The 25114-nt window shown below is 47.8% G+C and overlaps 1 protein-coding gene across 13 annotated transcripts in view; it reads right to left on the bottom strand.

The window, feature by feature from the left end:
* Nucleotides 1-12283: 12283 nt before the first annotated feature.
* Nucleotides 12284-25114, bottom strand: part of ZNF438 (zinc finger protein 438) — a 179011-nt gene continuing 166180 nt past the window's right edge. For 10 of the 13 annotated variants that reach the window (XM_025885835.2, XM_073885441.1, XM_025885837.2 and 7 more), the window contains 2 exons: nucleotides 14918-16748; nucleotides 12284-13580 (listed from right to left, as the gene is read on the bottom strand). In XM_025885835.2, coding sequence (XP_025741620.1) covers nucleotides 12980-13580; nucleotides 14918-16748 — 2432 coding nt within the window. In that variant the 3' untranslated portion in view covers nucleotides 12284-12979. The other 3 variants (XM_073885445.1, XM_073885447.1, XM_073885446.1) reach the window with 3 other exon arrangements.

Below are 25114 nucleotides of genomic sequence, written 5' to 3'. Positions count from 1 at the left end.
AAGGGAGATACCCCCCGCACCCCACCGCCGCCCGAAGGCTCTTCTCTGGTGAATATTTCCAAAATGGCCCAGCGGTGTCGTTCCAGCAGCTTTCACCTTCAGTATCCATACCAGTACCATTCCTATCTGAAATGTCTTTTATAATTGTGTAATTACACACCTCATTTATCCAATTGTTAAGCCAAGAGACTGATTAAATATTAACAACTGCTTGGTTCTCATGGTGTCATTAGTTGGAACACAACCCTGTAATCTCAGGTAACACCCGATGCTAATTATCCTGCACATTCACACTTAGCTGAAAACCCAGAGCAGTCAATCCAGATAAGGTTGCCAGGTAGAAAATGCATTGCCTTTAAATCCTGTTTTATCTCCCCAGTCTGGAGCGAGGTGCATTTCAGCTGGGCTCAGGGTTTTTGAGCATAAAGTGGCCCCTTGCTGGGGAATAGCTGGGGGTGGGGGGAGGCAGGGCAGGCATACCAAACAGCTCAATTCCCACAGAGCCAGCCCTCCCCAGTCATAAATCCCACTGGGCTTCAGAAGTTATAATGGGATTTTTACCCAAAGCACCAAGATGGAGAATCTGGTTTAGTGGAAGCATCCCTCATTTTAGGAAACAGTGCTGAGTCCAGCAGAGTTGGCCTTTGTTGTTCCCCGTGGGCCGAGGAGCTGGGGGAGGCGGAGGTCCAGGCCCAGTGGCTCTCCCTCTGGTGCTGGGCCCTGCCTGGCCCGGTCCCCTGGGCTGAGCCCGCTGCCGGGCTTGGGAAGGGCCCTGTCTGGGCCGGCTTCCTTCCAAACTGGCCTTTTCCGCCAGGCCATCCCGACCCTTTCCAGAGACCCGCAGCTTGTCCGCCCACTTTTCCTTCTCTTCCATTCTCTGACTCCTTCCCTTCCTCCCCCACAGGGCTCTGCACGCTTTAATTCCTGCTGGTGCTCCCAAGTCCCAGAGCCTTGGCCCGCTGATACCTGCGGGGGGCCAATTTGGAGTTGACTTCAGGAGGGCCTCGGGTCTTGGCTCTCCAGGCTGTGGAATACCTGGGGTGCCCCCCTGTTGGCAGATGTGGCAGCCTGGGGACACATTCAGCAAGACCAAGCACTCTCTGGGTGCCCAGGGCAGCCTGGCCAGTACTCGGGGCCTCTCAGATCTTCCCTTCCTCGATCCCCCACACGTGTGTGCCCTCCTGGTGGATGGGTCATGGTCTGTCTTCCTCCTGCCCCAGGCTATTAGGTGGTATTGCAGGCTTTGTTCAGACTCCAGGAGCACAAGGGGACCGCATTGCTGGAGCCGCCACTCTGGAACGTTCCTTCACCACAGCTCAGATATGGGGGAGGATGGCTCGGCCTGCCCAGCCCCTGGGGTTGGCCAGGGCAGGCTGTTTCCACTTGGCACAGGAGGCTAGCCATAACCTCCCTTCTGCCCCTGGGATGGTGCTGGGGTACATCTGGAAGGCAACTGCCTTGAGAAGAACCATGAAATCACACGTCACGTCTCTGGAAATACAAAGGATGCGCGTCCAAGTTCTGCGTGACTACAAACGAGATGGCATTCATGAGAAAGAATGAGCTCATTATTGCTCAGGTCACATTTTTTAAAAAGCCGCCACTTTTTGCTGAGCTCTGGGGAAATGTCTAGAAGAATCTGGGTTCGTGTTAAAGACTGATTAACACATGGAGGTATACTGATGTGAGGCACAAAAGGAGGAAAGAGAAGGAACAGACTGAGCAGAGCTGATACCAGGAAGGAAGCCTCCAGGTGGGTGAGGAGTCCGGATGTCAGGTGACCGGGGATGGGCCGGCAGAGGCTCCTTGAGGCTTCATTACAATAGCCTCGCCCCCTGTGCTGTCTCCATGCCATAAACCTGATGTCTGCTCGCTCTATAAATTAATTGTGATAATAGACGTTGGCCTCTAGGTGACATGTCAGAGACCCATTTTAGGCCAGGGAGGAACATGTCAAAAAAAACCCCAAAACGAACAATCTCTGTTGCAAAACAAACATTCTGGGTAGCAAATTTGGGGTTTGCATTTCTTGCTCAGCAAGGCAGAGCTGTTTAAATCCTCCAAAGCAAACAGGCTGGCAACAATCCTGGTGGTGGGGGGAGGAAGCAGCTTTCCTCTGACAACTCATTTGCTCCACCTTTATTATACCTGAGGTTTTGGTTGTTGTTGTTTGTTTAGGCTTGATCAATGGCCCGTTTTGCTAATTTCTTATTTGACAGCTTATCTAAGGATTTGCTCCCGCAATCAGCCCAGAGGCCAGTTCTGTTGGAAGCCTTTCTCCCCTTCTGACGTTCAATACAGAAGTCTCATTTTCTGCTCCCCAACTGAACTATCCACCCCTTTGTGAACATCAAAGTACCAAACTCTTGTACCAGGCGGCAGGGCTCCCTTAGCAGGTCCAAGCTGTCCTGATGCTAGATAAATATGCAGAAAGGTCCACCGTGGTCCCTGCCTCCGTGGATTTATCATTTCTCTTCCCTATTTCGCAACTGTTCCTAGGGAAATGCTTTTTCACAGCTGGTAGTAGGTACACAGCACCCAGAGGCACCGAGCCCCAGAGACCTGACAAGCCTGCTTGAGCCATGCCTGAAAAATGCGGCTCATCTTACGGCTGTCGTGGGAAAAATGCAAGACTTTAATTGGTTCTGACTTCAGAATTCAGATCATAGTTTTTCCCTGGAGGTGTGCATTGCAGGAAACAATATTACCAAAGCCAGGTTCTTTCTACACGGCTGAAGTTAATCAAGTTCCACGATCATTTGTAATGGGAAAACGAGACAGAGCATTCAAACATTTAATTACAATATTTTGTAATTGTTGAATGACCAGTGACATTACGAAATGCTCTTGGTGACCAGCTGCATGATGTATCTCTGAGAAAGCAAAAATGAAGTAATTGTAGGCACCTTTTCTCTTCTTTAATCTTTCCCGAAAGGGACCAATTCAAATAGATAATTTGACTTGATTGTTTTTAATTACATTGTAAACATTTCAAAAAATAATCTAGGATAAAGGTGAATACGAGTCAGTTGGTAATAAAATTCAGGCTCCGATTCTTCTTGGATGACAGATGAAATGAGTTTAATATATTCTTGCTCTGTGGAAAACACGGAGCATTTAAAACTGCAAACAACTGAATTCAATTAGCAGACCTTGTTCAAAATGGCCTGGAGAACCAGAGGGCCAGGAACTCAAATTATCCGCCCATTGTAGGACGGGGAAAAGCATCACAGTTCACGGCTGATATGAATTGGTGAAGAAACAATATAAAATTGGTCCCTGTGTTTTTCCATCCAGCCATGTCTGGCAAGCAGATCCACTAAGAGATTCAGCTGCTAATGCTTTCAAGCCCTCACCTTACATAAGCCCTTAATTCATCAGAAAGATATAAAAGCGGAGAAAATACATTCAGTGTTGAAAGATGAACTACTAACTGCATGGCTTTCAAATGCAAGTGAATCCCAGTGGTAAAATTCAATTCCAAATTTCCCTCCACTAATAAATCACAATCAGCCATTGTTGGGGGGCCCGTGCCCTGCTCCCCACCTCTGGCCTCGACGGTCGCTCGGAGAAACCTGGCCTGGGCCAACTTGGTGAGTTGGTGCCGTTTTCAACTTGGGAGAAGGGAACATCCATTTGTTTTGAGGAAGAGTAAGCCTCTGCTTCGGTGTGCGAGGGAGGTATTTTCAGTTGCTTGGCGGGGCCGTGAGTGTTCCGGCCCTGGACACGCACACATTCCGTTGCTTTCCCTGGGCGGGAGTCCTGGCGGGCACCTGTGCGGCCTACCGGTCCGCTCCTTCCTTTGTTTAACTAGCTGTTGATCAAGCTCCGTGGAAGAAAACAGCACAAGGCCCTCGAGGTTGAGGAGCGGCGCTTACCTTAGGAAACCAAGCTCCTTAGCGGGTTTGTCAAGGTCCATAGCGGGATGATTTGGTCAAGGCAACCAGAGAAGTGGCATTGCGCCTGCATCTAATTTCTGAGAGCCCGACGGTGCTCCGAGAGCGAGGGGCTTGGCTGCCCGGGGAGCGATGCCCTGGGGTACCCGCCGAGCGCCTCGCCTCCGCCCCATCTGGTTCCCGGAGGCGCCCGCTCTCCCCTGCTACCCGGGATGGTGCAGGTTGAACGTTGCCTTTTAAATTTCCTACCTCAGCCCCTTCTGTCTTAGTGAGAAGTGCTGCACAGGTGCTTGGAGTTAGGTGCCCTGTAGTATATTCACAGAACCTGGGGCCATGTACTTTGTGGGCCAGAGGGAGGTATGACGGCGTGGGACTTTTGCCTTCCTTGGGGGTTAGAACTCAACACCTTGGAAGATGGGCCTCTGCTCAGTGCTCATTTGTGTGAATCCCAAGACAAGAAACAGAACGGGGCTTCCAGGGGGAAGGAAGCAGCTCCTGTCTGGCGTGAGGGTGTCTGAGTGTGTGTTGAGGGGAGGCAGAGCCTGTGTTGGGGGGACCCGCCCCAGGACGGAGCTCGGTGCAGGGAGCTCACAAGCAGCGGTGAGGGAGCCCAGAGCTAGATCGAGGGCCACACAAGGGGAGGAAGGAGTTGGGCACGGCACTCAGTGGCTCAGGGGCCTCCCCGCCAGCCTCCCACGGGGCCTGCTCAAGTGTGGGCAGAAAGAGAGGGTAAACACGGTTTCAAAGGTCATTATAAGAACTTGAGGGCTACCTCCTGCCTTGGGGCCCAATAAACACGGTGTCGCTGTTGAGGTGGAGGGCACAGCCTCGTGTGGGTGGCTGGACACACATCTGGGGCTCCCTCGTTCGTGACCACGGGCGAGGGGTCAAGTGAGCCTGGGGGCAGACCCAGGGCGAGGCCAGCCCCCGTCACCAGAGCAGAAAGCAGGGAGGGCTGGCTGGGAGTGGGAAAGCGGGTCAGCTCCAAGGCGGGGATCTCCGAGCCAGAGATGAGTTGGTTGCATCCATAGTCCCTGGATGGTAGGTACGTGTCCTGGCCTGTAAAACCACGGGGACACCGTCAATCCTGGCTCAAAAGGGGAGAAATAAAGCAGTCCACAGAGGCTGGGGAGGGGCGAAGATCCTGCATGCTGCAGAGTCAACGGACTTCTTCATGGTGGTTGGTCTTTTCTGTGGCTTACTTTAATGATCTTCTAAAAGAATTGCCCACCGAAGATGTTTTCTCAAGGATGTTGATGATGAATCGGACAGAAAATACTGGGATGACTTAAGGGCTTGCTGCGGGCCATACTGGCACCCAGGTCCGGTGCACAGCGGGAAATTGGCAGATATTCGCTAACAATTGGATGCCGTCCTGGTGTGAAAGGTTCAAGTCAAACCTTACAGCCTGTTCACGTTCCCGGAGACTCCTGTGGTCCCTGCAAACAGCACCTCCAAGCCACAACGAGTCAAAAGAGAGCAGTTAGCCTGTTTTCCTGAAATATGGTCAAACGCTCTTCCTTCAGGAGAATTAGCTCTTTCTTCCTCCCCGCCTCCATCGGCTCTGCCCCCAACTGAAATTCAGAGGCTTTTTCCCTAAGTTAAAAGACTATGAATGCCAGAGTGTGCTGGAGGTCTTACTGGATCTATATTAAGTTCCTTGTTGGACTAGAAGGTCTTTTGCTATTTTTGAATGGCTTGCCTGCGATCTTGTAGCCCCAAACACTTCCTTATCCCTGGAAGACAGCAAATCTTGGGTCAAAACAGCGTGATTTCCTTCCTTCCTACTGTCTCAACTTTTTAGCACATTGCTCAGTATTGGGACTCAGAGCTTTCTTTTCTGGTACTGTCAACAATGAGGCCAATTAGTGTCCATTATAGCAATGGATTTTGTGATGTGGAAATCTTCCCAATTGTAAATGGACTGAAATCCCTGATTAATCCCACAGGACCCAGAAGAGCAGGCATCCTTTGTGAAACTGGTGTAAGCTTCCCCTCTTCAACAATAAAGGCCCTTAGAGTTACACCAATTATTGCTCTAATTATTATTTTCCATGTAAGATGGCGGACATGTTTGAAGTAGTATTTCAGTGCACTGAGGAAAACCAAAGCAATGCGAAAACATCCAATCATTGGCTAATCCCTGCCAATCTTCTCCCCTCATGCCTTTTATTATCAATGAGAGGGCCAGATTCTCTTCTCCTGTCTTCTCCCTGTCCAAGTGGAAAAGTACAGCCCAGCAGTGGCGCCTCCTAGGTAAACCCATCTGGCTGGATGTCCAGAAGCCCTTCCCCAAGCCAGGGGTGCCCCATGCATGCTGGGGGTGTGTCTCTGCCCTCGAACATGGGCACTCAGGAGCTGTGTGTTGATTTGGAATATCCCTGGAGGACCTGTGAATAGTTCCATAAACACTTTTCTGGCAACTCGGGGACAGATTTAAGCTGCTATAAAAGGGGGAACCAGACCTGTTTTCTCTAAGCCAACACACTGAAACTGAAAAAGAGGGCCCCCTGAGGAATACACACAGGAGAATGAATTAACTAGGTGTTACCTCTGAATGGTTTGGACCAAGGGACGGCTAAGAGAAAGCGCTGGGGCTCTGCCATGGGGTGGGGGGTGGGGGGGTTTGTCTGCATCAGTGAGGGACTTGGCCTAATTTCAGAATCTCTCCTTGAAGAGACAATGGGAGGATGAAGATCACTTTGAAGCCCCAGCAGCCCTCTCCGTGACCATGTTCTACCCTTGTGACCCAGTCGTACTGCAGGCCTGGAGAAGGGCAGAAGGTTCTCCAGGAAGTGAGGCTGGGAGGAGGAGAGGGTCCTATCTCTAGCGTCAGAAAACTCGCCAGTGTGGGCTTCTTCATACAGGACATGAGAGGGCGCGCGGCTGGAGGCAGAGGAAGGCTGTTGGTTCGAATGCTATCACACTTTGCCTCTTGTTCAGCCCACGAGATTTTTGCCCCACTGTTTTATGTGACTTTGGGTGAGAAGTCAGAGACAACGGCAAAATCAACCCAAACCCAGAGTCTGCAACTCTAGTCAAATGAAACTTTGAGAAAGGGTTTCAAACCCCAGTGGCTTACTGGGGTGAGCCCCAGCGAGGCAGTGATGTTTCTCCTTGCCCATTTCCGAAGGGGCACTCAAGATCCACCAGGGCATTGCTAGAGAGGCACCCAAGGCCTTCCTAGTGGCCACAGGGTGTCCGAAACCCCCAACCTTAGTCATCCATTTGGCCTGAGGCCACCCTTCAAAGGTCTATCAAATGCATCTTTGTGCAGAGAGAGGAGAGTCCCTCCTCAAGCCTCTGGCATCAGAGACCAGAGGAACTGGGGAACAGCCCAGAAAGGCCATGATAGGATAGGGAGGGGTCACAAAGTCTGAAGTCTACAGCAGAGTTATTTCAGACTGCCTTTTCTTAGTGGATCAAGAAGTCAATTTAGTGTGAAGTGGCCAGCCTTTAAAAAACAACTTAGAAGAGAACATATCAAAATGCAGTGTAAATTATTACATTCACTGTATTGTTTTCACGAAGTCAAGCTTCCGTCTGGATTGTAGGTCTCTGTGTCTGGGTGCGTATCCAGGGTTGAAAAGATGTCTCTGTCACTGTGGATCACTGTCCATGCGGTACTGTTGGGCAGCAGGGGCACAGCTGGGGAAATGTGCGTCGGCCCCAAAGCTGAGGGCTAACACGAATTTTCCTTCTTTCACGATTTGGCTGTGGCCTTCCCAAAAGAGAACAGGAGAGCTACCGCTTAATCTGGTAAAGCCATTTTTTTTTTCAACTGAAAAAAAAAAATGCAGCAAAACATTTCAGTAAGGCAAAAGTGTGTCCCTCCTTCCCATCTCCCAGTACTCCTTTCCTGAAAAGACCTTCCAGAAATGTTCTGTGCATACACAGGCATCTATAATACATCGATCCCTTCTCCTTCTCCCTTTCCTCCTCCATTTAAAAAGCAAACGAGAGCGCACTATACATTGTTCTGTACCTTGCTGCCTTCACATATGACCTATTCCAACTCGCAAAGAGCAACTTGAGTCTTCTACACTCTAGCGCGGTGTTCCATTGCATGGTATATGCTGTAATGTTTTTTAACCAGATCGGATGGACGCGTAAGTTGTGTAAGTTTTCCACGGGTCATCAACTGTGCTGTCATGAACACCCTCACACATCCATCTGTGCACATGCGCATCGATATCAAGAGGACACATTCCCAGAACTGGAGTTCCTGGATCAAGAAGTCTGTGCAGTTTAGATTCTGCTGTGTGTCCAGTTTCATTCACTCCACTGTGACTGTACCAAAATATTACTGGCATTTTGCTGTGTGGACACTGGATCCAGGAGCCCCGCTACCCTGGTATTGCCCCGGTGGGTTTTTTAATGATCAAAAAGCTCCTCTCGCCACATCCTGACCCAGGACCACTGCCCTCTTGCTCTCCCCCACCCCACCCTTTAGTTCAAGAAAGAATAAACACCATTCAAAAGCCTTCGTCTTCTTGGACATTTTAATGTTCATTGGGTGTAGCCATTGTTCAAAAGCCTTGGCTCTGTGGATGTCTTATGAAAAACTGAAGTGTGCTTTTAGATTACACTAGGAAAAGGCAGTGTTTTAGTGTCCTAAGAACATATTCTGAAATATTACTTCCAGATATAGCCAGAGCTTTGGGATGGTTATGCAGCTCATATGTTTGAGCCACCTGGCTCTCGTCCATGGCCACATTTTTGTACTTAGATCTGCATTGCAACTCAGGCAGTAGTCCAATCAGGTTCATTGCTGTTTCTGCAGAAGCCCCTAGAAGATGTGGTGGTCTCTTTACAACTCCGAGTTGGAGATTAAATTCGTATTTAATGATAGAAGGTGAAATCTTAAATTTTTTTTGAATAGTGCTTAGTGGCTGTTTGACTTATGAGAAATGATCTATCATGCTAATTGCTTGCGATTTTGTTTTTGGAACCTACTGAAAGAGGCGATATAGCCATCCTATTATAGGTGAAGTCTTTGCTGCTAAGCTAACCAAGGGGTGGGGAGCAGTTCTGAAGATGGGAGCAAGTTTCAGACAAACAATCCTGATTAGCTTCACATCAAAATTAGAACAGATCACCTTTACTTCTCTTTAGCTGTCCCATTTGGTTTCCTTCCACAGATAGCGATTTTTTCCTAGGCTTAGGCAACACGTTGAAACATTTTCTCACTTCAGAGTATGGAAAATGTGATGAACCACTAAGCTAACGTCTGCATACTGAACCCAACTTTAAAACGTGCTTGCAAAACCATGGCTGTAGTTTTATGATGGGGATAACCATGACCATGACCAAATAGGAGATCCAATAAACATTTCACCTCAAAAGGAACATTCCCGAAGAGGTGGATATAGTTGAAATATCTATTGGATTGCACCACAAGCCTAGACAAGCTGCTGATTGTCTAATGTCAGGCAAGTCAGTGTACAGTTGAAGCTAAAAGCCTGTTCCGTTAAACCCCAGTTCATCTTTACCGGGGCAATTTCTCAGGAGCTCAGTGAAAGGAGACTCCATAAAATATGTACCTAACAAAGCATGTCAGCAGCTTGAATGGAGCAAACCAGTCCAGATCTGAGAATTCTAATAAATAAATGAAGTTGAGCATTTATTGCCAACAATCATGTCACTGGGGCCACAGAAAGCTGGAGCCGTGCAGCTGGGAGGCGGGAGTGTGGAGCCAGAGAAGGTAATGGAACGCACCCAGGTTTGATTATTTATGGCGTGCTGATGAAGAGACAACTTTCCATATGAGGAACAGCTTAGCGGAGGCTCCGTCAAGCTAAACCAGGAAGAGGTCCAGAGAAAGCGAGCGAAACAAAGGAGGACATGAATAAAAATGACAGCTAATAAAACAATACAAATCTAAAATGCTGTAACTTTCAGAAATAATTTAGGGCCAAAAGAAAAGAAAAAAGTCTCGTTTTGCTGGCTCTGGGACAATTTTCCAAGAAGCAAAAGACATTAAGCAAAATGAGTGTGCTTAATTTAAGACTGAATTTGCCTCTATACCCTCCCAGCTGTGAGTTCGGTTGCTCCTAAAGCTGGTTTTATTCATGAGAAGGCAAGCAGCAGTTCTGTTTGCGTTTAGCTAGTGTATCCACTTTTTTTTCAACAAATATTGATTGTACATTATTCCAATGTCAGGTGCTGGGCCCTTTGGGGCTACATGCTGAACAGACACAATCCCTGCCTTCAAGAGGCTTACGGTCTGGCGCTGGAAGTGGACAAGTCCACTGTCAAGTTCAAGACCCTGGTGGTACCGGCTAGATCAGGGCCAGGGAGGGGGAGCCACGGGGAGACAAACGAGGCCCCGAGTGGAGCCTGGAATGAAAATGACTTCGTGAATTCTGCTTTCTGTATTGATTAGGTAAATCGTCGGCAAGCCTCCATGCCATCCAGATCCCGGCTTGATTACTGAAAAAATAAAATACACATTTTATGCAAAGATGCACATTTCTATGGTTCTGAGTTTTCATTTTTGAATTCTGGACCTGAGGCCTACCTGAACTGTTTGAAATGGTCTTTCTATGGTGTAACATACCTCATCTCCAAGGCTGGCCAGAAGCACAATGGGTATCAGCCCCCGGTTCCTGCGAGGCCCAAGTGTGCCAGAAGTTTCCTTTGGGTGTCCTTGGCCCTTCACCACAGTGCCTTGAGGCAAGAGCATCCCTTCCATTCTACAGGTGAGGGGATGGAGCCTTGGACAGGTCACCTCTCACGGTCACATGGAGGGAGCAGCGCATTTCTACACCTTCCCCCGCCTTTGGGTCAAAGATGTAGGTTGGGACTGCGCCAGTAACACGCCTGTGCCCAAGGCAGGCTTATCAATGAAGACCCATTAGCTCATCAATCTGAGCTGTTCCCAGAGTCACTTTAGCTGGCGGACTCTCTTTTCTTCTGGGGGCCCCCCTCCCCGCCATCAGTAGGAGTCCCTGTCCGTGCCATTCTTGCTAAAGAGGTGGATATACGCTCCAGAAACCCCTTCTCTTAGGTGGCATTGGGGCCATTCCCACTATGAGGCAGGGGAGTGTTTCCAGAAGCTGAGAACTAGAACATTCTATTCCAAATGAACCCACACACACACAGGCATCCAGTGAGGCCCCTCTGCACTGCACATATCCTCTCCTAACAAGAGTTTTCTTAAAAAAAAGTGCCGACCGCCACCGCCCCTCCCCACCCAAACCTAGGGTTCAGGGCCCTGATGAGACAGGGATCCAGCCAGGCACTTCAGCATGGGACGGTCACACCTCCCTAACCTGGGCTGGTGCCCCATTCCTAAGTCTCTCCTTCTTTTTAGAGGCCGTCTATACCCTTAGTGTTGTGCCCTTGCTGTAAGAATCTGTGGTTAAACACTGGCCGTAGGCGGGTGTCTCCACAACCTCGGGGACTCAGACTTTCCTTTCTGTGCTGGGTGGGTGCCCCCTGCCCCCACACCTCTTCCTCATCCACACTCCAGACCTGTTCGCCTGCTTTAGCCAACTAGCCCGTTGCTGCTTAGTACCTGAGGACCGAGGAGTCTATGGATTAGAGTTTTGATTCATGGTTTGAATTCAAGTAGGATTTTTGGTTGATCTCCTTTTTAAGTGTCTCCAGACCCATCTTCCCCAAACAAACTAGGTGCTGCACTGAATGGTAAAGCAGTTTCATTACTAACCCAGTTCTACAAATATCAAACAGTGAAGGTCTGATAGGATCCCTTTTAAACTGGGTAGAGCGTGATCGATCAGTAAACCACAGCGAAATATTTCAGAGGTTTCCACCTTTACCCTCCTATTCTCAAATTTATAAAATGATTTGCAAAAAGGCAAGGATTGAGTTTTCCCTTTCTGGACAATTCAAGCCAAATCATGCTTATGAACACTTGCTTTTAAAACGAGACATTAAAAACAGGTGACTTAAGACCCCCTAGCTTATCAATTCCAATTCAGTTCCTCCTGCTCAGGCAACTTGCTGCAGCATGGAAAAATGGGCTGCGCTCTGGACAAACGGGGCAGGCCACATGCGCAGCACCTTCGCCCAAAGGCGGAAATTTCAGTTGGATGGCTGCTCACACTCCCCTGTTCTAAGAAAATGATTTTGCAGCCAAGGATGGCCCGGAGCTCCAAATGGCAACTTTTCTGATTCAAGGTCATAGCCCAGGAATTTAAGAGGCAATCAATTACTCTTGACTTTCAAAGTGAACCCTGGGCTTGAAAGGCACAGTGGCATCGAAAGCTGATCGGCTAGTGACAACCCTGTGAAGTTCCTTGGGAGGGAGGGCGAGCCGTTCAGACACCTCGCCATCTGGACTGCACCACCTAGTGCACTTCCCAGATAGTAAATTTCCTGGCCTGAAGGACTATTTGAAAAGAACTTTTAACCAAAATGTTTTTTTATTAGCTGAAGTACTAAAAAAGTTTTGATTACTTTGATATGGAACACTACAGCTGTAAGGCTTAACCAACATCTGATCTTCAAGGCAATGTACATTTAAGAAAATAGCAAAATTAAAACAAAAAAAATCTAAGTCCCGGAAACATGGATTTTCCATTACAGTAGACACGAACCTTATTAAATGTACTGCTCTATAGCCTCTCCTACTACACCAGCAAATCTGATAAATATCAACACTATACTACACTTGAGATTGAACTGGTTTTGCCACCTGGAAACGTATCACATTTGTCGGTCTACTTAAACAGAAACCAGCTGAACAAAATGATATATGCACACACTCAGACATGCTGAAAACAGTATTTGAAGAACAGCCTCTCATTTTTTACAGTTCAATCTCCAAATTTTCATCTTTTTATTTATTCTCAAGGTCTGGGACACTTAACAATTGGTACACAGAATTCTGAAATAAAACTGCATGTGGCTAGAAAAATATACATCGAAGACATATATATATATAAGTATATTTCATAAGAAAATAAAACTATGCACAAAATCACTTGTGCTCATTAATGCTGATCCTAACTTGTTTGACTTTTATAACTAAGCACCACCCTAGGAACACAAAGCTTTGAGAGAAAGAGAAAGCAAGCAAGCAACACTCTCTTTAACCCCCTTCCCACCCCAGTATTTCATTGTTCAGTTTTGCCAGAAAGTCCGATCACTCCCTGGTGGGAGAGGGCGTTTAAAATCGTCCACAGCTTGGGAGGGTCCTCACAGTTGTGTTGCTGCTCCCAGTGCAGGAGGAGTTCTTCCTTCCTTGGCAGTGTCTGTGTGCACAAGACGCAGTTAAAGCCTGAATGGGACCGAAGTTGGGGGGCGTGGGGGCTGGGACCCGCCCCCGCCTCGCTGGGTCCTGCCTGGGCTCCTTCAGCCTTCCTGAGGATTTCCATATCCTTCTGGGGATGAAGGCAGAGCTGCCTTTTCAGTTTGGGAAATGTGGGGAACTCCTCATCAGGGGGGCCGTGCTTGTTAAGTAGCTTTCTTCTTTCAGGATGCTGTTTCCAGAAAGGAGCAGCGTGTTTCACCAGGTCCTCCTGAGCACCTCTGCTTCCTGGTAGGATCTCCTCTTGCAGCCGGCCCTGAATTTCCTCTCCATGGATGTAAAGTAAATGAAACTTGATTTCAGCCAAAGACTGAGCAGTGATCTGACAGCGGCCACATTTGATTTGCAACTTGACTTCATCTGCCTGGGTGAGGAGGAGGTCTTCTTCCAGGCTCGACTTGTTTTCCCTGAAAAGGGGGGGGAAATAAGGCAATAGAAGATTTCACGAAAACCATAACCGGAGCTTTTCCTCTCGGACACTCGCCTTCAGGGATCCAAAACACCCCCGCTGAGGAGAAGTTCAGGGGGGCGGGGGAAACAGCACCGGGGAAGCAGAAGCCACAGGGAACACGAGCCGTCACTCCTGCTTGGGGCCACCCGGTTCTCGAGCTCCCAGCGTCCACTGAGGGAAGGGGTGTTTTCTAACCTGTCTCTCCCCCAGGGGGGCTGACTACTCTTTGGTGACCAACGAGGTGTCATCAACACAGGAGCCAGGTAGCAGCAAGTGAAGCATGGCAGGGACGCTGCTGGTTCGGCCACACTGTTGCCCTTCCTCACTAACCTTGAGCACGGAAAGCAGTGTGGACATTGTACCTGAAAATCAAAATGCACCACAGGAGACTATGAAGAAGGGGTGGTTTCTTGAGGGAGGCCGCTATACGAGTTAAGGAAAGGCACAGATGTCTGTAGGTGGACAGGGAAGCCCGAAGAAAAGCAGAGAAACTACAGAAAAGCCGGGAAGAAACAGGAAAGGTGACCCTGACTTCATTCGTTGAATGAACGAATGAACGAATGAACGAACGTGACAGAGGAAGACACAACGGGATAGAAAGTATCTGGAACAATTAGGACAATTAAGAATGACGAGAGGCAGAGCGTCTAACGTTAGACAATATTTAATTTTCCTGGTGCGGATGAGAACGGCTTCCAGGGAAGCTCCCTGTCATCCGGCGGAAAGCGGGCAAACCGAGGGGCACTCCCTGGCGCACCCACCGCTCGCAGCCTGCTGGTCCCTGACACCCGAAGCCAGGGTCTGCACAGGGGGGCAGTGACCCGGGCAACGTTAATCCGGCCTGACAGGAAAAACTGGGCACGTGCAAAGGGTTGGGTCTGGGCACCTGAGGGTGTAGTCAGTGTGGGGCATGCAGAGTCCCCACCACGGGTCAGGCTGTATTCTGGGACAAAGGATGGGGTTTAGATATAAATCTGTGGCCAAAGGTTTGGGGACAGTTACTTTGTAGAGAGCACCGGGAACTATGTGCAGGACTTGACTGCTTCGTATTTCAGATGCCAAAATTCTCCCTCACTCCGTGGTCCCCAGCAGACCTGCACCTGGCCTTACAGGGGTGAGAGTAATGAAACACCGTCACTGCTCAGAAACCCAAGAGAAATGAGATCACTCTTTAGAGAACGAGGAGGAAGAGGCAGCCACCTTAGGAAATCTTCATCTGAGAGATGACACCTCGCCCTGTTCTCCAAATCCCAAGCGCCCTCCCTGCCGGGCCTCCGTCCCATGAGCACTCACCTCTCCACGGATCCCTCCGGCCCTCGCGGGCTCAGGCCCCTGTTCTTCGGCACGTCCCCCGGCGGCCTCTCCCCGGGGGAGGGCTCGGTGCTGATGACGACCCGGTGCACTTCTTTTAGATGGCCAAAGTAGACTCTGACGTGGCCGAACACCTTGGCGCAAAATTCGCAGCACACGAGTTTCTTGAGACGGTTCTCACCGTGGTGGAGTTTCATGTGCGTGCTCAGGCTGCCGGGCCGCACGTACGCCTTGCGACAGATCCGACAACTGTAAGGCCGTCTGTCCGTGTGTGTGTTCATGTGGTCCCGGAGGTGCTGTTTGAACTGGAAGTGGTGGTTGCAGACGTGGCACCGGTGCCAAGGCTTCTTGATGCCGGGGAAGCCATTCCGCAGCACAGAGCTGGGCTTCGCAGAGGTACCGCCATCCTGCCTCCAGCCCAGATACTTAGGAGTGAGTGAATTACCCAACAGAACGTCCTGTGCCAGGCTGCCGGGTGTGTGGGGCTGTAACGCACCTGCTGGAGAAGCCACGGGAGCCAGAGTGGGCACCACGATCACAGGCTTAGGCATAATGCTGCGGTATTTCTTCAGAGCCCCGGGTTTTTGGTCTCTGGATTCTTGGGGATCGGTTTTCACTCTTTCTTTACTCTCTTTACACTTATTAATGATACACTTCCTCCTTTTCCCCTGAAACGCCAACATTTCCTCCGGTACCTTTCGTTTACGTACTCTTCTCTTTGCCGCCCCGCTGTTCAGTTTTGCTTTGTGGCTGAGATCCAGCCTGGCGGCGGGACAAAAAGCACTCTCGCAGGGACTCTGCTTTGACGACTGCAGAGCAGGTGTCTTGCCAACCATTTTGGTGGCTGCCTGAAAGCCTTCCGTGATGGAGGAGGTCTGATCACAGGCGGCCCTGAGCCCAGGCAGAGAACCGTCTGCGGTGGTAACCTCTGAGGGACCTCTGCACACCTCTGCTGTTCTCATTCTGGCGTACGGGAGGATCGGCAGTTTACCTTTGGGGACTGGAGAGATGAGCTGAACTGTGTTGCCAAAAACAGCTGGTGATAAAATGGTCATGGCTTTTGCAAGATCGACTTGTTCTTTCAGTTTTCCACTGGCAATGGAAGAAGGCTTGCTGCAGGTTTTCCTGGTCGCCAAGTTTGCTTTCCCTGAAGTCTTTGCGAGGTCCTGCTTGGCAGAGGGCTCCTCTGGTGTGGACGGTGTCGGGGCGGCAGGAGGGCTCGGATCTCCACAGTCACTGGCCACCGGAGGTGGAGAGTCTCCGGGGCCACCTTGGTTGGCTGGTGGTGCCGAGCTGATGCCGGCTGGGGCTTGGGCTCGTGATGGCGCCTGCTCCAAGGGGCCGGCTTTGGGCAGGGGTTCGGAATGGTCAGGTGGGGTGGGAGACGTTTGCGTTTGGGCAGGAGGTATGCCACCACCACTCTCAGAGGAGCTCCGAACGGGTTTCTTTCTTGATCCTTTGTTGTTTCTTGGGGGTTGGTATCGGGGAATAGGCAGTTTAAGGTTTTCAGGCAGCGGTAGCCTGGGCTTCTGGACTGGCTGAGCTGAGGCAACGTGTGGTAGAGCGACGAGAGAAAACGTCCCCTCCTGTCCAGCAACCTGCATCAGAGCATAATTTTGGGCGGGCACCCCCAGGGGCTTGGCGTTGGTGGAGGGTCCTGGATTCACCTGCTCGGAGAGTGACGGGGAATGGCACGATAGCAGTCTGGACGTTAGGACTTTGGGCACGATTTTTGGCGCAATGGTCCTAAACTGACTCTTACTCTGCAAACCTTTCCCACTCTGAATCGTTCCAGAAGGGATGTGTGATTCGCCTGCAATGACAATACAATATAAAAAGTCACTCTAGTGTCCCTGTCCTACTGTGGAGAGTTTACTCACCAGCAGTGCGCTCCCAGGCCCACCCCGGCCCTTCTGGGGGGGTGAAATCCTGTGTTCCGCAAGACCCAGCCTTAAAGTCAACTCCTGCCCACCTTCCCAGGGGCTGATTAGTCTCCACTATGGTTCCAAAGCCCCCAGGATAACACTGACCATTTTCCATAATAATTTATCTGTTTGTGAGTCCCCGCCACTCAACACAGAGCTTCTCGAGAGCTGGCCTCTGTCTTTCCCAAACTGTTTTCCACGAGCTCACCTTCTCCATGTACCTAGTTCCGGTTCCTGATCTCCCTTCCTGACCTCCCAGGCTGCAAAGACTCTCCTCTGGTATGTTCTGCTGTGCGTTTCACTTATTCTAGGGACACGTCTTGTTTTCCTGATTAAGCTGTGAGAGGGGAAAGCCTGTATTTAATCCATATCTGTATGTCCCACTGTATCTTCAGTGTGAAACAAGCGTTTCTTGTATTGAGCTCATTTCTCTCTCACTTTCAGGACACACCATTTGACCCACAGGCAGTGGGTTGTTTTGCACAGTGGAGGAAGGAATTCCAGACTGAATGCTAGCTTTGTTGCTATTTCCCACGTGACTTGTGAATTTCTTCTCGCACCTTTCAAACTGTTTATGTGTGCTTTTGCAATTAAATCACCAGCATTAAAAAGGCTGATGTGACACCTTAAAAAATGCTAAAGAAAAACAAAATGATACAAAATGATCAGATACGGAGACAACCTGAAAAATGCATGAATCACATAAAAAGCACCTGCTGGGACACTAATAGGAATAGTTTTAACTGATAACAGTAATACTTCCTACTCCTGGGATGTATTAGGTTAACGAAAGAGCAATTACAACTACTCTAAGAGAATAACTAAGGCAGCATTTCAATGCACCGCTTCTAAGAACTGAGTCATCTTTCTTTATTCCCCTGAGACCTCAAGGTCATCAGGCCTGGCTGTGGAAGAGCTCCCCTTTTCTAAGTGCCTCAAAATAGTCAAACTTCACTCCCACTCACGCTTATGAGGTACCCACGCCGCTCTAGGGACTGGCTATGACAGCCCCACAGCCCCTTTCTAAAACCTTCAGGGCCAGATGTATTTTGCAATTTACACTTTAAATTTTAGAAAAGTAGTAAGATGCATAAACCAACTGTTACGGAAACATCCAGCAGGGTCTGCAGAGCACCCAAATTAAACCTCTCACCACTTCTGTAAGTAAAACCGATGAGTATTCGCAAAACGATGGGACGGAGGAAGATTTTTTTAAAAAATTGTCTCACTTGGTTCAGGTTTTGCCTCTGAATGAATTCTGGTACCCAACTTTTGATAGGATTTTCTGTTTTCTGAGCTTTTGAGATTTCGGAGTTGTGGATAAAGGACCGAAGGGCTGTTCGGGGGATACCAACGACACAAAGACGAACGGCACAGTTTCTGCCTTCAGAAGCTGACAATTAAACCTTTTTAAATCAGCCCAGATTTTAATGTCTACAGTTATCAAAACTAACCATTTTAATAGAAAGTTGTTTCTTTTGGCAAAAATGACCCTCCTCACATAAATAAGTAGGACAAGTAGGAATAAGGGTGAAATGTATACTGACCAGCTTGTTTTAGAAGGTCATCACTCTTTGGTGACGAAGAAGTATGTTAAAAACACATTTCACGTGGCAGCTTGCATTAGAGGAAGAAGCGAAAAGATGAGCACGATGGTCTGGAAAAACTCAGGCTAGGATAATTGTGTGATCTGTTGGGATCCTTTTTGGCTTTGTTTCCATGAAGTTCATGGGCAAACAAACAGGCCAATCACCTCACAACAGTCTCCCAAATGGGTCTGTCACATTGGCTTCTTCTTCCTACATACTTTGATTTATTTTCTGGTTCTATATTTATGGCTTTTAAATTTAAATGTCTTTCATTTTATGCCTTATCTTCTCATTTTGTGGAAGAAGTACTGAAGTAAGTTGTAAAGAAATATGTTAAATCAGGATTGAGTTTACAAAAAGTTTAACTGTTATTGAGAGCTCTTGGTTGCTTAAAGACAAGGCTTATTAAATAATTACATTAGTGATAATAATGGTCTTGGCATCTACACAACAAACTGATGAGGGAGGAAGAGGAAAGAAAACATGGGGTCCTTTAGATCTACTTCATACTCCTAACTAAGCACAGAAGAACTGGAAGAACAGCTGCTTTGTCCCTCATCAGTCATAAATCCTCTTCAATAACATGTGACAATACTACATCACAGAGCAAGACACATTACCTCACTCATTTGCTCAAAATTGTCCAATGGCTCTTTATCTCAGAGCTGGAGCCAAAGTCCTTGCAATGGTGTGAAAGGCCTCAGGCCATGCGGCTCCTGGGACCCTCTCTGACCGACTTCCTCCATTGGCTACCCTCCAGCCACGGTGGCCTCTTTGCTCTTCCTTCCAGGTGCCACACACCTGCTTCCTTAGCCTCCGCACTTGCTGTGCTCACTGCCAGGATGCACCTCCTTCCTCCAGATAAATCCCCAGTACTTGCTGCAGCGTTTCCTTCAAGTCTGGTCAAATGGCTTCTTCCCAAGGAGCTCTTCTCTGACCACCTGAATTGAAACTACCCCCATTCTGAACTCCCTACCCCGTTTCCTATTGTAATTTTCTCCAGCACATTGGCTCCATCTCCCAGATTACATTATGGGCCGCTGCCTGAAGTGGATCTCGTGAGGGCAGAGTCTATGTCTCCAAGGTCTAGAAGAGTGTTGGGCGTGTGGCAGAAATGTCATAATTATAATTACTTGTTGAAGTCGTAAGTGGCAGTTAAGTGATTCATGGCTGAAATAAAGAATTTACAGATCCAGCTTAGAAAACCGTCTTAAAAAAAAAAAAAAAAAGGAAGGGGGCCACAGTTTAAAAGCAAACTTTAACTTTTCCAGGTTTTTAAAATTAAAAAAGGAGCGGATCTATGTCCAGAAAAAAATTTTTTTTCAATTTAATTTCACTGTCAGAATAAGAAACTGGGTTAGCATCATGATAAAACCCTTTAATATAAAGGGGATCGGTGAGGCCCGCTGACTAACCATCTGAGGGAGTAAGAGAGAACAGTAAATTATCCTGCTCGGGGACAAGATAACACAGAGCAACAAGCAAGCTCTGAAGAAGAAACTGCTTTTGAAAAAAACAGACATCCACAGAGGGGTAAAGTGGGGAATGAAGAGAGAAGAAACAACTGGAAATGGAAAAACTGAACCTCAGAGGCAGAGAATGGTGATGTCAACATGAAGAAGACCAGAAATAACAAAGACCAGAAGGTACAGCTGAAGCAACAACCCGTGGTCAAGGTCACTTCAAAGTCTCTAAAGATTTAAGTTGGGAAGGGGCTTCCTATTTTTTATGACCAAGTGTAAGAAAGCAACCTTCTGACAGTGAAGGTTTCCAGAAATGAAACTAGATATACTTTAGAGAGCCATCCAAAAGGGAGCAAGCTAATTATGATGCATTTAAAGTTAATGTGCTTTGATTGATCTTCAGAAGTTTCTACGTTACAGTGGAAATAAAATCACACAGGAAGAACACTGTCATTCAAAGGAAAAGGAGGCCACTGTGATCCGGGAACAGAGGGAAGCCTTTGGCTCTGGCTGGGGTACGTGGCTGCCCCAGCGTGGGAGAACACCGAGCGGTGAGCAGCCCAGGCAGCCTGCAGCGACAGTCCAAGGTACCGCGTATGATGTCTGCCAGATGGAGTCAACTCTCAAGTTTGCTGCAATTCAAAGAAGTGGATCCGGGGGTAGAACCGTTGATAAGTTGTCTTCGTAATCAACAATTACAGGGTAACCACAAGAAATCTGTGGGGTGAAAGATAGGGCCTTACTAGATAAATGTAACCTCATCATGCTGGCCTGGATCTACCAGGAAGTACGGACAAGGGCGGGGGTGTCCAGGAAGATGGTGTGTTGGCATCCCTTTTCCCAGAACCATTATTGATGGAATGACACGGAATGGGGTGATGCAGCAGAAGAAATGTGAGGCAGGAGAAAGAGGAGAAGGCCCCCAAAGAGAAGAAAAGTAACCCCTAGGAATTACTTAAGTATGTCCAGCAACAGGGACATCATAAAATAACCATCCAACCATCCAATGTAATGCTATGCAACAGTAAGATAGAAAGGTGAGCTAGATCGATCTGGAATATTCTCCAAGACGTGAGATGTATAGTGTGCTATCACTTGGATTAAAAAAAAATAGTGAGGTACACACACAAATATATTTCTGCTATGCACAGAAGATCTCTGAAGGGAAGCAAAAGAAACTGGCCTCAATGGTGGCCTTTGGGCTGGGGGGTACGGGAAACAAAGCGGTCAGGATGGGACATATGCTTCTTTTCCACTGAACACTCCCTGTGCCTGGCACACAGGAGGTGCTCGCCAATATCTGTTGGATGAATGCAAGGAAAATGAAATTTCCCTTCTGAATGTGTTTTTAAAACGGGTACCTTTGGGGATAAGTCACGGTGGGTAGGTATGTGTCTGCATAAATGTGTGTCTAGATTACACATAGAGTGTCTTCTGTTTTCTGTTTTCCTTGTCTTAAAAGGACAAGAATTGCTAACAATGAGGGAAGTAACCTGATAAAATTTGACAGGGCGTGCATAACTGTCCTCCAAAGTTAAACACCGAGAAGTACTAGAGCTCATTACTTCTGAAGGACAATGGAAGTCCTGACAATTGTTCCCGCAACACTGGGCTCTTTAGGATAAAACGAGGCAATTTGCAATAAAGGTCAGTTATGCTAGAATAACTACAGGGTTTTTTTTTTTTTTTTAGTAGTTTGAACAATAGGAGTCCTTAGAGAAGCTGAAAATGCCGTTAACTTTTTAAAACTCTAAAACATGAGGACAGCGTGACTGTAGGAAGTCTTTCTTGGCAATGCAGCCACAACAGTGGTTTGCTTCACACGCATTTACAAGGCCTCCACAGATGGTGTGATCTAAAAACCCTCCCCTGTCACCTACTGAATTATAGATCTCAAAGAACTGTGCACTAAATAATGAGAAGTAGAAATTTCCAGTGACATTCATAATTTCTGGAAATCCTGCAAAATTTCCCATAACACAGTTAAAGAGACTCACAGGACTCTCAGGCACTAAACATGGACTTTTATTAACTGAAAACATAAAAGGCTCACTCAGTAAAATTAATTTTGTGCAATTATACAACGTGAAACTTAATATTAGGATTTTAAATATGGGCTGTTTTTACTACATTAAGCGTATTAAAAATAACTTTTGCAAAGTGACATTTACAGTTGGTGAAAAGTTGATGGAACTATGGATTAAAGGAAAACATGGAGGTATGGAGTCCTTATTATGGGCTGGGATCTGTGCTCGGTCTTTTCACTGAGCCCTCACACAAATGTTGCAAGTAACTTATTGTCCCCTTTTCACAGATTAAGAAAAATGAGACTTGAGGAAGTTAAGTAATTGCCAAAGTCCACACCACGCAGATCTGTCCCATTCTGATTTGAAGCAGTGACCTTCCGCTCCTTCATTCTCCCCGCAAAGGGGCTACATTATAAACAAAGTTGTCCTAATTAACTACAAGATGTAATGCTATCTCTGGATTTTAAGGAGAGGGGGAAAAAAAAGGGAAACTTGAAATAGAAATGGCTTGTCCTACCCCAGAACTTTGGTTACCATTAAATGAGACTTTCTGAAAGCCCACTCATTAAAGAGAATTCATGAAAAATTAATAGTCATTTGAAGGTTAAAGCAGATTTTTTAAAGTTGAATTTGCCCTTACTATCCACAGGACTCTGACAAGTCCAATAAAGTTGCCAGATCCTACTTGTTTGGAGAAGGTACAATGTGTGTCTCCTCCTCCAACACCACCAAAGGACTGGTCTGATGGGCGTCGGTTGCAGGCAGAGACAGCAGAGGGAAGAACGAGGGCTTGATGGTACTAAGTACCAACATGAGAGCCAGCTTGATCACAGTCTCACAACAAGGCCTAGCCAATACTAAGTAAGACACAAGCACAAGGGCGGGTGATTCTGTAGATGACTGTAATCATCAACTCCCTCATTTCCCCTGGCAGAACCAAGGCCTGCTCTGTGGTTTGAGTGAAGTTGGTCCCCCTCGTCCCTTCGTTGGTTTGGGCACAGTTCTATTACTCCATCTGTTTGGGACCCCCAGGCCTTCTGCTGAGCATGGAGTGGGGAGTGGGCAGAAAGACGAGAGGCCCAGCTCTTGAAACGGGCTCCCCGGACCTAGGCTCAGAACACAAGTACTGCCAGAGTCTTAGCCACAAAAGAGCCAAAACTTTCAGATGTTGTTTAGGTTTTAATTTTATTAAACTGAAAAACCCTATTTTTAATTTTATTTGCTGGCATCCCTGTTCTCCCTCTGCCATGGCTTTCAAATGATAAATTCCAGCTGGGGTTCAAACTGTTTCCCAAGATGGTCTCTGGTTAAAACAAATATGGTAAAAGCCTGGAGAAGTATGAGACAAAAGAAACAGCTCATAACACAAGGGGGCTCAACTTAATTTTGTTGAAAAACCTATAAACACATTGAGCCATTGCCTACCCTCTCCCCAAGGCACCGCCCAGCCTCTGCAGCAACAGAATCAACAGGAATTTCTTCAGCACTGACTACAGAGTGCACTGTAGAATGTGCTGGCAAAAGGCACAGAGTTGTTTTGTGTCTAAGGACTCAGGATGCCAAATATCATTTCTAGTCCATTTATGTGGAGCACTAAGAGTCCTAGAGTCAGTACATCTAGGGCCCAGATTTCAGGCAATCTGATACCATACAAAGGAAAAAGGTACTTCTCCCATCGGGTATCTTATATCCAGAGTCCAGTTTGTTCTGCTTGCATATTTCCCTGCTCTGCAGAGCCACAGTCTCTGCTAACACCTTCCCCCCCCCACCCCCCGCCGCCCGTAATAACACCCCCAGTGACAGCCAGGCACCCTCCCTGCAGCACAGGCCTGTGAGAGCTGTCCTGCCAGACCATGAATTCCTTGCCTCGCTTAGCAAGAAAAGCAATGCTTCCTTTCTGAGCACCGGAGTTTCTTTACTTCCTAGCACTTATCAAATACTTCACGTGCACTGTATCACTGAATCGCCACAAAAACCTGAGTTAGAAATTTCTGTTAAGGGGCTCCTGGGTGGTGCAGTTGGTTAAGTGACTTCAGCTCAGGTCCTGACTCTTGACTTCAGCTCAGGTCCTGATCTGCTTGAATATTCTCTCCCTCTGCCCTTTTCCCTGCTTGTGCGCACGTGTGTGCTCTCATTCACTCTTAAATAAATAAATAAATCTTTAAAAAATAATTACTGCTAAGTACTTTTTATAGATCAAGATTTCGAAGCTGGTTCAGTAATGGTGCTGGTACTCAAACCCTAGCCCGGCGGACATGCTGACTGAGCTCTTACGCATGGTGATGGCCTCTATCGTGGTCACCAGTGAAAACATGGGGTTTGGGGTTCAGACAGATGGGGTTTCAGCTCCTGGCTCTGTGTCGTGGCTTGGGAAAGTCACTCTCTGAGCCTAACTGTCCTCATTTATGAAATGGGCGGAAGAGTATCTTGCTGCAAAGGTCACGGTCAGGATTAAATGAAAAAAGTACCCACGAAGGTGCCAGGATAGTGCCTACCACAGTTAGATGCTCAGCAGACATTAGTCTTTCACTTTCTCTTGACAAGAAGTATATGAGGTTCCCGACAGTTACTTTTGGTGGGAAGAAAAAAAAAAGCACAAATCTTGAATGCTAATCATATGGAAATAGTACTGAATCCTTAAACTTACGATTCTTTTTTGAGAGGTAAATAAAGGAAAGTGGGAAGGAATGGCTATGATTTGTGAATAATGGTCCCAATAACACTGTAAAGCATTTTTTCTTTCACGCGGCTCTCGGCTCTCCAGCCACGTCTTTCGGCAGCTTGACCTTCCCCACATCTCACCTGTCCGATCACCCCCTCTTCCTCCCTGCCCCCAAGTTTTCCATCCCAGTTGACAAAGTGCTAATCAGAGGAACAATTGTAGTGAATGGGAGTAAACATATGTGCATTTTAAAGAGCTGTTCTACCGGGGACACTCTTCCCTGCTTTTGTTTCTATTGAGTATAGATGCCAATTGTTGTTCTCAACCCTGGCCAGGAAGAAAGCCACTCCCCTGGTAGTAGACCTTTCAGGGGTGGAGCTGAGCCCAGGTCTCAGTGGCCCTGGGAGGGAAGGGGCCTAGAGCAGAACTAGGGATGCTGGGCACACCTCTGCAGGACCCTGAGAGCAACAGCCGTTGTGATTTTGCATTTCAGGAGGGAAAATATCCTCTCAC

The sequence above is a fragment of the Callorhinus ursinus genome, unplaced genomic scaffold, assembly GCF_003265705.2.
Source record: "Callorhinus ursinus isolate GAN/ISIS: 27379988/994484 unplaced genomic scaffold, GSC_fseal_2.0 scaffold62, whole genome shotgun sequence".
In the NCBI taxonomy this organism is placed as follows: Eukaryota; Metazoa; Chordata; class Mammalia; order Carnivora; family Otariidae; genus Callorhinus; species Callorhinus ursinus.
This window is presented reverse-complemented; position numbering and strand designations above follow the sequence as displayed.